Source organism: Scyliorhinus torazame, chromosome 2 (genome assembly GCF_047496885.1).
Source record: "Scyliorhinus torazame isolate Kashiwa2021f chromosome 2, sScyTor2.1, whole genome shotgun sequence".
Lineage (NCBI taxonomy): Eukaryota > Metazoa > Chordata > Chondrichthyes > Carcharhiniformes > Scyliorhinidae > Scyliorhinus > Scyliorhinus torazame.
In genome coordinates this window covers 63,883,100-63,895,809 of record NC_092708.1, presented here as the reverse complement: position 1 = coordinate 63,895,809, position 12,710 = coordinate 63,883,100, and the positions used below count along the sequence as shown (strand labels likewise).

At 48.3% G+C, this 12,710-nt stretch overlaps 1 protein-coding gene and 1 long non-coding RNA gene across 4 annotated transcripts in view; one reads left to right on the top strand and one right to left on the bottom strand.

Moving 5' to 3' along the window:
• Window positions 1-12,710, bottom strand: part of LOC140388121 (von Willebrand factor D and EGF domain-containing protein) — a 455,711-nt gene that overhangs the window by 132,852 nt on the left and 310,149 nt on the right. For both annotated transcript variants that reach the window (XM_072471788.1, XM_072471798.1), the window contains 4 exons: window positions 10,985-11,089; window positions 6,384-6,498; window positions 5,832-6,082; window positions 1,912-2,131 (listed from right to left, as the gene is read on the bottom strand). In XM_072471788.1, coding sequence (XP_072327889.1) covers window positions 1,912-2,131; window positions 5,832-6,082; window positions 6,384-6,498; window positions 10,985-11,089 — 691 coding nt within the window. The remainder of the gene's footprint in view (window positions 1-1,911; window positions 2,132-5,831; window positions 6,083-6,383; window positions 6,499-10,984; window positions 11,090-12,710) is intronic.
• LOC140388125 (uncharacterized) overlaps window positions 1-12,710 on the top strand; it is a 175,084-nt gene that overhangs the window by 129,522 nt on the left and 32,852 nt on the right. For both annotated transcript variants that reach the window (XR_011934099.1, XR_011934100.1), the window contains exons 3-4: window positions 852-958; window positions 1,892-2,050. This is a non-coding gene — a long non-coding RNA (uncharacterized lncRNA). The remainder of the gene's footprint in view (window positions 1-851; window positions 959-1,891; window positions 2,051-12,710) is intronic.

Below are 12,710 nucleotides of genomic sequence, written 5' to 3'. Positions count from 1 at the left end.
GACTTCAGAAAGCAAAGTACTGTACACACCCCTGCCAGCATCAACGGGGCTGAGGTGGAGATGGTTAGCAGTTTCAAATTCCAAGGGGTACACCCGTCCTGGTCCACCCACGTCGACGCTACCACCAAGAAAGCACAACAGCGCCTATACTTCCTCAGGAAACTAAGGAAATTCAGCATGTCCACATTAACCCTTACCAACTTTTACAGATGCATCATAGAAAGCATTCTATCTCGCTGCATCACAGCCTGGTATGGCAACTGCTCAGCCCAAGACCGCAAGAAACTTCACAGAGTCGTGAACACAGCCCAGTCCATCACACAGACCTGCCTCCCATCCATTGACTCCATCGACACCTCCCGCTGCCTGGGGAAAGCAGGCAGCATAATCAAAGACCCCTCCCACCCGGCTTAGTCACTTCCAACTTCTTCCATCAGGCAGGAGATACAGAAGTCTGAGAACATGCACGAACAGACTCAAAAACAGCTTTTCCGCCGTTACCAGACGCCTAAACAACCCTCTTATGGATTTACCCCATTAACACTATACCCCTGTATGCTTCACCCAATGTCGGTGTTTATGTAGTTACATTGTGTACCTTGCGTTGCCCTATTATGTGTTTTCTTTTATTTCCTTTTCTTTTCATGTACTTAATGATCCGTTGAGCTGCTCGTAGAAAAATACTTTTCACTATACCTTGGTGCACGTGACAATAAACAAAATCCAATCTACTAATGGGGGGTCGGGGAGAGAGGGCACTAAAATAATAACAAATGACAGAGAAGAGAGTGATCAAAATATGTTTAACTTCTTTGGAGTCATTAATCTGATAATGCCTGCTCTTGTTTCAGTGAAAATAACAATTCTGGAAAACTTACTTTCGTGAAAGAAGAGACGACAGTAATATCACTGCAAAACAGACTGAACCGTGGACTGTAATTTCACCTCATGAAGACCTGTCAGTGTTGCATTTTATTTACCCTCCCCCAACTCCATTTTCAAGAAAATGTAATTCAAATATGGGTGTCGACCTGAAAAACTCTCCACTTTGTTATTGGCTTTTTATTTTGTTGCTTGGGAAATAAAGGAGTGTATGTATAAAGAGATGGTACCCAATATTCGTAGAAAATCACAAGTAAAGCCTAACCCAAAGCTGACTAAGTCTTGCAAATCATTCAGTTTCTTAAATTGTTTCATGGAATATGGGCATCGCAGGCAAGGCCAGCGTTTGTTGCCCATCCCTAATTACCCTTGGGAAGATGGTAATGAACCGCTTTCTTGAACCACTGCAGTCCATTTAGTGTGGGTGCTCCCACGGTACTGTTAGGGAGAGAGTTCCAGGATTTAGATCTAGTAACAGCGAAGGAACGGCGATATAGATCCAAGTATGGATGGCGTGGAACCGGCAGGTGGGGGGCGTTACCATATGATGCACAACTTTCCTCAGATAACCACCTAGTTAAACCGAAGCCTTGTCACCCCTCTCAGATGGATGCAAAAAAAATCCATGGAATTATTTTGAAGAAGACCACGGGATTTATCCCTGGTGTCCTGGCCCATACATATCCCTCAATGAACATTATTACATTTCCTACATTCTAACTGTGACTCCACTTTAGTATTTCACTGGCTGAAAAGTGTTTTAGGATCTTCTATGCTCATGAAAGGCGCTATATAAATGCAATTTTTAAAAACAGTATGTCATACTTACAGTGCGAGCTCAATGTTGTAATCGTGGAATTCCATAATATATTGTAACATGAAAGGGTTAACAAAATAATACATAGATAATCATTATTTGTCAGATCTCGTTTTGATTGATATTAATTTTACAAGAGATTCAACATGTTCACTCACATCCCTTCAATTTTAATCCAACTTTCACTTGTAGATGGTAACACGGCCTCCTACCTGTGAGACCAGCTGGGCAGTTGCAAGAGTAGCTGTTGATACCGTCCACACAGGTGCCAACACCACATGGATTTGATTTGCACTCGTCTATGTTTTCCTGGCAAAGCTCCCCTTCAAAACCAAGAGGACACACACAGAGGTATTCACCACTTCCTGGGGGGAAATTGATATTTGTAACACATGTTCCACCATTAATGCAGCCACATGGCTTCACTGCAACCTATAAAGGAAAATAAGGAACACTTGAGACAACTTAGGCAGCAGTGCAAAAACACTCAATCACAATTGTAAGCAGGTGTCTTTTTAAATAAAAGACATACACAGCAGATTTTGTTTTTTAATTCCTCCTGTGAGTTTGCTATTTGATTTGTGTTATTCTTCCGTGCCCCCCTCCATCACTGGTCAGGTTTTCTGCGACCACTGTGGCAAGTGTGCCAGTGCCCATTTCACTTTTCATAAGCTACCCAAACACAAAGTGCTTGCAAAAAAAAATTAAACGGCAGCAGATATGACTGCACCAACAAGAATTAAAGCTCTATTTCCTGTTTACAATTAATTTGTTTCTTTGATGATAATCCTTCCCCTGGAGGGAGGCGGTATCCAGGCTAAGCATCCTAAAGCTACTCATTTCTCAGCCAGCTGGTGGTCTACTTTCCTCACAGCAGGGTGCACGGTACCATGTCTTCACAGGCTGAGAGACAACAATTAACATCTCACACAAGACCTAATAAAACGCTCGGAATAGATTAGGAAAATGGTTTTAGCTGTTGAAAATTTACCCTTCAACAGAAAGGGGAGATATTTTCAATGTGAAGCAGCTGCCCAGATATGGGGCCCATTTATTTTCAAGACAACAGTCCTATTCCATTAAAGGCAAACCTCTTTGAATTGTAAGATCCGTTAAATATCTAATTTTATAATCTCCCCTCGGATGCAGCTTTATCATCCCTTAGACACCCACCTGACCTTCCTTCCTTTGAAGAAAAGTGATGCTGAAAACCTGGCTTGGGTATTAAATTTGCAGCGAGGGAGTTTTTATTTTGGGCGCACTTTGGTAAAATTGGTGCAATGAAAAGTATTTTGTTTTCATATTCCTGCTCAAACACATTTGTATATTGCAGAACCCAAAATCTAGCATGAACCAATGTAATAGGCCAGTGTTTTAAGGGGTACTTTAAAAAGAAAAATATGCTCTAAAAATATTTGTTGGTATACTTAAGAATGATAACTTGGTACAGTTTGCCTGATACAGCTGATAAAGGCTTTCTCAAAGCATTTTAAATCAGTGTTGACCTGCGAATAATCACATTATAAATGACTGAAAGTGACTTTAAAATATAGAGAACCATTTGCCAGTTATATTGAGTAAATTGTCAGTTTCTTAGTAAATTGAAAGGAATATAACCAAAAGCATTTTAAAACATTCCTTTTAGCTGCCTTGTACTCAAAAGAATCAGCTTTATTTTTAAGAGTCTCTTTAAAGGTTCACAAATGAGTGCAATTGGCAAAAATGAATAATGGGGATAAATTCATCGTGGGCATGTGGTAAGTTCTGTGACCAGGGTCTGCTTCTAACATTACGCTTTACAAATGAGTGTAAAAAATTGCGGAATTTTTGGGCGAGATCTACCGGGCTCGTCGCATCCCGGCCGTTAAATCTAGCAAGAGTAGGATGCTCATTACGCCTCGCAAGATCGGGATCGTCCCCTCAATGGCCGTGATCCAGATTTACATATTCAAGTGAATAGTTAGTCCCACTTGAATATGACTATGCCGGAGTTACCCAAGACGCGGGATTAAACAGCCTCGCCTCGGAGACCCCGTTGTGGTGCCGTTTAGCACTGGTTTCCACAAACGTGGACCAGGTTTAACGGCACTTGGGGGGGGTCTCCCAGGTGATCGGAGGCCCCCGGTTGGTCGGGCTCTGTGCAGGGTGGTACTCTGGCACTCCTGATGTGATTCGGGCACCTTGGTACTGCCAGCCTGGCAGTGACACCTGGGCACTATGGCAGTGCCACCCTACACTGCCCGGATGCCAAGGAGGCATTACCAGGCTGACATGGGCACTGCCAGGGTGCCAGGCTAGCAAAGTCAAGGTGCCCCTGTTCCAGGTTGCCCGTGCCGGGCAGCAGACACAGGGGTGCCCTGTCCTTATGAGGTAAGGTGTGGGAGAGGGCTCGGGAAACCCCTAATTGGTATGTTGGGACATTGGGGGGTCTGTAGGTCACAGCAGAGGGGGTCGAGAGATTGGGGCGCCATTTTCTTCCAGCCCTGGCGAGCTGAGTTCTTTAGTGCAGGAAATGAGTCTAAGTGCAGCCTCGGTGGGGCGTTCCTCACTGAGGCCCGAAATAGAAGCAGAGTCACGTTTAATAGGGGGATTGTTCTCAGTGCTGTAAGTGGCGGGAAACACCATGTTAAACATGCCCAAAATGGTACTCTGGTCTTTTTACATTAAATCGCGTGCCACGTTCGCTGAATATAACTTGCTTTTAAAATTTCACAGCCTTTTGAACCGGTGACTGAGACTCCAGCTGTGTTACTCCGAAAAGTCAAACTGGAAACACCGACACAGTTTACTGCCCAGCTTCAAAAGAGGCATGAAGACAATCCACAGATGGTCATGCAGTCCATCTTGTTTTCACCCAGGAGTTAACTTCTTAAACCCTTTAAAATTAACCATAGGCTGTTTTTTGGCCAAGTTATCATGGATAAGGGCGGGATTCTCCGACCCCCCGCCGGGTCGGAGAATCCCCGGGAGGCGGCGTGAATTCCGCCCTGCTCCTACGCAAGCTGCCGTATTCTCCGGTGCTGGTATTCGGGCGGGGGCGGGGATCATGCCACGCCGGTCGGGGGCCGTTAGCAGCGGCCCCCCCGGCAATTCTCTGGGCCCCGATGGGCCGAGCGGCCGTCGGTTTCTGGCTAGTCCCGCCGGCGTGGATTGGACATGGTCCCACACGGCAGGACCTGGCAGGTAAGTTGGCTGGTGTGGTCCTTGGGGAGGGCGCGGGGGGATCCGACCCAGTGGGGCCCCCACGGTGGCCTGGATCGCGATCGGGGCCCAATGATCTGCGGGCGGGCCTGTGCCGTGGAGGCACTTCTACCTTCTGCACCGGCCCTGTAGGACTCCACCAATGCTGGTGCGCATGCGCCAAAATATGCGGGTGGTTCTGCACATGCGCTAAATCGCGCAGTCCCTTCAGCGCCGGCTGGCGTGGCGCCAACCCCTCTGGGGCCGCTGACAGCTTCCCACGCATGCACAGTGGAGGGAGTCTCTAATGCCTTCGCCATGGTGGAGACCGTGGCGGAGGCGGAAGGGAAAGAGTGCCCCCACGGCACAGGCCCGCCCGCGGATCGGTGGGCCCCGATCGCGGACCAGGCCACCGTGGGGGCACCCCCCGGGGCCAGATTGCCCCGCGCCCCCCCCAGGACCCCGGAGCCCGCCCGCGCCGCCTTGTCCCGCCGGTAAGGTAAGTGGTTTAATTTACGCCGGCGGGACAGGCATTTTAGCGGCGGGACTTCGGCCCATCCGGGCCGGGGAATCGGCCGGGGGGGGGCCCGCCAACTGGTGTGGCGCGATTCCCGCCCCCGCCGAATCTCCGGTGCCGGAGATTTTGGCAACCGGCGGGGGCGGGCTTCACGCCAGCCCCCGGCAATTTTCTCCGACCCGGCGGGGGGGTCGGAGAATCTCGCCCCTGGTCATTATTAAATACATTACTTCTTGTTTGGAGCTTTATCTTTAAGAGGCTATTTGTCACTTAAGTGTATTGTCACAAGCTGCAACTGTAGCCAATTTCTTTAATTCTTGCCTCAGTAAGCTGAAGGGCCATTGCATATTTTGTAAGGAAATGTTCAAAAATGGTTTGGATTGTTAATAAAACTACGCAAGCATTCTTCAGCTAAGTGAACCTTGCTGTACTCACTTGAATAGAATATGTGTTTTGTGCATTGCACTCGTCTGACACTGTAAAGCTAAAGTTGCCAGACTCTTCAGAATTCACTTTCCAGATTAGAAGACCCGCAGGTGATAGGCTGCCATTCTGTGGTCCGGATTCCAGCAAGAATAACACAGCTGACCCTTCTGGATCCACCGCACTGAACTGGTAAACAAAATTTTCACCGAAGAACGTCTGGAGCTTAGCTGTGGTCACCTGGTAAATTGGCGGCTGATTGTCTTAAAGAAATGCAAAACATTATGGCAATTAAGAGTTGATCCAAATAAAACAATAGCTCCCCGCCACCCCAACCACCATTCTTGTTCCCTCAAAAGACAAGGGCCAAAATGTTCCAGACGTTCCTGGCAGCGGAGGGTGCGAACAACGGGAAAACCCACTGACAGCAGCGGGACCGGAAGATCCAGCAGTCGACCAATGGTGGGTTGCCTTTGCTGCCGCAGCACACACCATGGTGGGGGCATGGAAAATCCCGCCCAAGTTCTCCTTAACCAAATTCAAAAGCTATAAATTTAAACCTACCTTCATTTATAGACCACGTGAATTTGGATATGTCAGGCCTGCAATGTAAACAAAGGCTTGTTGGGTTTGTGTTTCCTTCACCATAGCATAGGCCGTCTATATTACAGGTCTTTTCCTGTGGATGACAGTGATATTTGTAATTTAACATCAGGATCAATGAACACAATTGCTGCAACAAAATGATGGGAACACCCAGCAGGTCTGGCAGCATTTGAGGAGAGATAAAAATTAGCATTCAGATCAATGATCCATCACCAGAACTATGTGGTAAAAGATCACTAACCTGAGATGTTGGCCGGGATTCTCCGAGCCCGCGCCGGTTCAGAGAATCGGTGGTGACGCGGGAAATTCCCGCCACACCGCTCCGACACCGGGACCCGATTCTCCGGTGACTGGAGAATCAGCGGCAATCGCGCCCGTGCGGTCGACGCGGAGCCGGTCGGGGGCCACTGAAAGAGGCCCCCGCAACGATTATCAGCGGTTGATCGACCAAATTCCCACTGAGTTCCGCCAAGTTCCACCGGCGTGGTTCCAACTTGGTACCACCCGCTGGGATCTCGGACCCGCACCCGCGGTAGCCAACCAGGTAGGGGATCAGACTCCGGGGGTGCCTCCACGGCGTCCAGGCCCGTGATTGGTGGCTACTGATCGGCGGGCGCCCACGATCTGGAGGGGGCCTACCTCCTTCTGCGTGGGCCGCTTGAGGGCTCCACCGTGTTGCACGGCACCGGCGCGGAAATGGCCACCACGCGCGTGCGCCGGTGTGGTGATGGCCATCGCGCGCATGCTCGGATCCACGTCGGCAGTGCAGGGCCACGTATCGGCGCCGGAGCTGCGTGGAGCACTCCGGCGCCGTGATGGCCCCCTGAGGGCTGCTGAATCGCTGGGCCAGGTGGCCCGTTGACGCCAGCGTGCACCACCCCGGTGTTTATGCCGGCGTCAACACTTGGCCGGGATTTCTGAGAATCCCGGCCGTTAACTCTGTTTCTCTCTCCACAGATGCTGCCAAGGCTGCTGAACATTTCCAGCACTTTCTGTTTTTATTTCAGATTTTCAGCATCCGCTGCATTTTACTTTATAATTATGCAACATTTGATTATGATTATATTCAGCAACAAATGTGCCTAAAAGCAGTCATTAAACTGACCAACCATGTGGAATTTTGTACTCTTTGTGGCAATTTTATCTTTGCAAATGTGACTTCATTCGTAAATTTAACTTTTTTCCCGGATTACAGCAGTGACTACACTTCAGAAGTACTCCATTGGTTGGAAAGCACTTTTAGATGTTCTGGGTTGTGAAAGGTGAATTTTTAAATTCATTCTTGGGATGTGGGCGTCGCTGGCTGGGCCAGCATTTCTTGCCCATCCTGAATTCCCATTGAACTGAGTGTTTTACTGGGCCACTTCAGTAGAAGGCAAGAGTCAACTGCATCGCTGTGTGGGTCTGGAGTCACATGTAGGCTAGACCAGGTAAGGGTGGCAGATGTCCTTCCCTGAAGGACATTAGTGAATCTGGTCATCATTAGAATTTTAATTCAAGATTTTCTTTTATTGAATTCAAATTTCATACTCTGCCCCGGTGGGATTTGAACCTGGGACCCCAGAGCATTACCCTGGGGCTCTGGATTAATAGTCCAGTGACAATACCACCGAGGCACCACCTCCCCTTCTTTTTATTTATCCCTGTTACCGGCTTTTTGTGTTCCTACTTTTATTTGCAGTACTTCATGTCCAATTCCTATTCCCACACTTTCCTTTTTGACTTTAAGCCAGCACCTGATTTAATATGAGTCTATATTATCAGCAGACTCAAGTACAGTACTCTTTGCTGTGCACAAAACCAATCCATTAAAAAAGAAACACTATCTCAGTTAATGGGTGCACACTGGTTGGTTACTCCTTACATGAAACTTCAAGGTGACTGAGTGGATTATACTTCACCGTTCTTACAGGCCAGCACCCGAACATAAAGAATGTAGCTTTGGTGCATTAAATCGGAAAGCTGCAATTAAGGCTAACTCTGCTACACCCACATCTGCTAAACAAATGTCAAGATAAAGGTTAAGATATAAAACATGGTAAACATCCTGGAGGCAACTCTGTAATTTGCACAGGGTGAAAGGGGGAATGGTTTGGGACCAGCAATGCTCATTCCAGAAAGAGATAAGGTGCCCTGAAGCAGGAAGAGGCAGAGATTAAATTGTGAGCTAAAACGACCCGTGGTGGCTTTATAATGTTAACAACATTTTGACAAAATAATTCAATAAAATCAGGGCAAAGGACGGTGGCCTTTGTCCATTCGAAACACCGTCATTTTGTGTGGCAGCGATGTCAGTATTTTGTTATCAAGGCTATTTGCTGAAAAATGCGCCTGGCAAATCAGCTGCTAAAATGATCAATTGCCCTAAATTTTTAATAAATGAGACATCGAAGTTTAGCGATCTGAAAATCTCTGCAGAATTTTGTTTTTTTCTGTATTATCTGACCAGGAATTATACTGTACTTCACTCTCAAATTCAGCAGCTAGTTCAACCAAATTCTGTGCGAGAATGTAAATTCCGCAGCTTTGGCAAAGAGTCATCCAGACTCGAAAAGTTAGCTCCCTTTTCTCTCCACAGATGCTGTCAGACCCCCGCTAAGATTGCCTAGTATTCTCTGATTTTACAGTGCAGAAGGAGGCCATTTGGCCCATCGAGTCCGCACCGACCCACTCAAGCCCTCACTTCCACCCTGTCCCCATAACCCTATAACTCCTCCCAACCTTTTTGGTCACTGAGGGTAATTTAGCATGGCCAATCTACCTAACCTGCACATCTTTGGACTGTGGGAGGAAATCGGAGCACCCGGAGGAAACCCACGCAGATGCGGGGAAAATGTGCAGACTCCGCACAGACAGTGACCCAGCGGGGAATTGAACCTGGGACCCTGGCGCTGTGAAGCCACAGTGCTATCCACTTGTGCTACCGTGCTGCCCTTTTTGTTTCAGATTTCAGCATCTGCAGTAATTTGCTTTTAAATTCCGTGATGGATTGTTTCGGAGTTGTCTCCGTGCAAGAGAGAATTACAAAACCCCTTCTTCAGTATTTAAATGTTGTACAAAACAGCATACTTGTTGAGAAAATCAGGTGCAGTTATCTGTTTATAAGCATTTCCCCATGATTAGGGCCACTTGGCACTGCTGAGAATCTGGCCTGCAACCCTCCTCCACTTGCTTTTACCTACCCTTCCTTTCAATCACTTCCATCTAGAATCATAGAGTAGCACTGCACAGAAGATGGCCATTCAGCCCATCAAATCTATGCCATCTCTTCCAAAGAACTATCCAGTTAGTTCCGCTCACCCGCTCTTTAGCCATATCCTTTTACTTTTTTTCACTGTTAATTTATGTAATTCCATTAAAGCTATTACTAAATTTCTATTGATCTCTCTTATCTTGCAGTGTATTCCAATCCCTAACCACTCATTGTCTCTTGTTCTTTTGTCAGTCATCAGTAAACCTGAGTCCTCTTGTTGACACCTACCCTCCATTCAGATTACTTTTGCCCTTCTTTCAGGTGCCAGTTCCCCCATTCTTACTTGGTGACCTCCCCCTTCCTAACCCAGTCACTTTCCCTTTAATCAATCAACACTCTACCTCTGCTTCTCCCTCTCACCCAGCTGCTCTCCTCCATCCTGTCCCGACAAACCCCGCTTCCCCAAATGTCCACCCCAACATTTCTTGGGCTGCCCCTCCCTCCTCACGCTCATTGCCACCTGACTCCCCCACTCAATTTCCGTCCATTTTCCGAAGGCCCTCGTCCTTCTCCCGATTGCCTCAATCTTCCCAGATTCCATGCCACTACTTAGAAGATGAGCAAGGGTGTTAACTCCAGTGTCCTCGCCGACATTTGTACCGCAATCTAAATCACTAAATACGGATTATCTGGAGATGATCACATTATTGTTTTGGGGAGTTTGTTTTGTGCAAATTGGTTACTAGGTTTCCTATATTATGTCCATCACTGCACTTGGAAAAATATATTTAATTAGCTGTGAATTACTTTTGGACAACTGAGCTCATGATAGGTGCCAAGTAAATACAGATGTTTCTTTTTCCCAGTCACACAAACTTCAAAAGCAAACCGGTGAATATGGTATACAAGCACAAATAAGACTGCCTTGCCTGGGCTTTGACATCTGGATCAGAATTACGTAAAGGCCAAGAGACACAAGTTGGATGCTCGCTGCTCTGAAGGATAGAGTCTCCAGGGCTGGATAAACAACCTAAAGCTTACTCGTGCCCTGAGCTGATTTCAGCTGGTTAAAAACGAGCAATACCCACAAATACACATGAGAGTCTCTAAGATTTGGCCTGTTACTACCTTGGATAAGTGCTGTACATTCCTACAGGGAGACAACTTTTCTCTTCCTAACAGAGAAACAAACTTTCTTGCAGTCAAGCATTCTCGACTGTGGGCTTTGAAGATTCTTATTAAAGTGACGGGTCTTCCCAGGTGTCATCCTGACTCTCAGCTGACTAAAACTGACCACTCCAATTACCATTGAAACCGTAAAATTATACATTTTCTGTTGTATCAATATTCAAAAATCTGAAATTACCTTCAACGTACAAAGTCCATGAGGCATGCTATCACAAATCTGACAAACACCGTCATAAAGTGTCAGGACTTTCAAGTCACTGAACAAGGAGCCATCATTTGTAATCTGTCAAGCAGATAAAATGACAACATTTTCAGCCATATCATTTTCTAAAATGTCATATTTGGGAAGACGAAAACCAATCTGAACTCTGAGCAAAGTAATGGAAAATTTATGAAACATACTTTTAATCATTGAATTTACAAGACAAATACAGTGATTGCTTCCACAGAATGCTGTCTCGTGGCTTCTCTCACCAAGGCTCTTGTGCAGCACTCATACAGAAACCTGAAGCAGCTGCTGCTGTTGGATGCACCACAGAATGTAACCTCAGAGGGGGCGTGTTTTTTTTCCGATTACATTGTTCAGCCTTTTCCCCATTTGTTTCCCACCTGTTGCTTATTCTTCTGGTTTCTCGGAGCAATTCCGGATATGTAAATGGACCAGCCCTGCCCACACAGGCCACCAGCTACAGACCCCCTGCACTGCCTATGTCCGAGTGTCTCACACTGTGCATCTTCTGTCCCCCCAGCAGAAGGCAGTCCACAACCGCAGGGAGCGGGAAAAGACAAGAGGAGGCCCATCGGACCTGCGGCTCCTTACCGTCACGGAGAAGAGGGCATTGGACCAATCCTCCCCGAACAGCTCCTGCTCGTGCAGCCTCAGTGCATCCACCAGGGCTGCAGTGGCCAGGCAGATGCCAACCACATCCAACTGTATACTGAAATCCATTTTCTTCAGGGGGTAAAGCATCGTGAGTACTCCGGTACCCACCCAGGTCCAACGGACTACACTACCACCCATGTCACTCTCTCCCTTCCCCAACCATGCCCCCCCCCCAACACCATTCCCTCCGTACACTGCCCTGGCTCCACCGATGCCTGTCACCAGGCAACTCCTGCCCCGCTGCCGTCCCTGCTAGCATTGGGCTCTGCAGTCCGTATCCTGCGCTTTCCTTTGGGATCTACTGTGGGTGCCCTCCTTGGGTGGGCCGCATGCTACCCCAACAGGGTGCCACCTGGATGCAGGATGGGGCGCGCACGTGCCACCGACCGCTGCCATATGTGGCATGGCGGAGCCCCCGGAGAGTGTGAGTGGCATGCATGTGGGCAGGGACCACAGATGTAGCTGGGTTGAGGGTTGGGCACCAATTGAGAACATAGCTGTAGTGTGCCGTGGGTTCTCTGTGTGACACAAGGCTTGTGCTCACCTGTCCAGAGGCAGGGTGGATGGAAGCGGGAGTGCAGTGAGCAGGTGGGGCCTGGTGCCGTCCAGTGTTCCTGCGGGGTGGGCTGGCTGGCAGTGCCACTGGTGCCCTCTTTGTGTGGACCGCATGCTACCCTGCCAGCAGGTTGCCATCTGGTTGCAGGGGGCGTGCATGCCACCAGCTAGCGCCATGCGCGGTGGCTTGCCTGTGGGCAGGATCCACAGACAGGGCTCGGTGGGGGGTTGTGTACCTTTTGGGACCATAGCGGTAGCATGCCATGGGTCCTCTGTGCAACGCAAGGGCCCACCTGTCCGGGGACAGGATGGATAGGAGCAGCAGCGCAGTGGGCAGGTGGGGCCTAGTGCCGTCCAGTTTTCCTGCGGGATGGGCTGGTTGGTAGTGCCACTGGTGGGGCTCCTGCCCTGTGGGGGGCAGTATGCCACGGAGCACGGCAAGGGCCACGGTGCATGCGAACGCTGT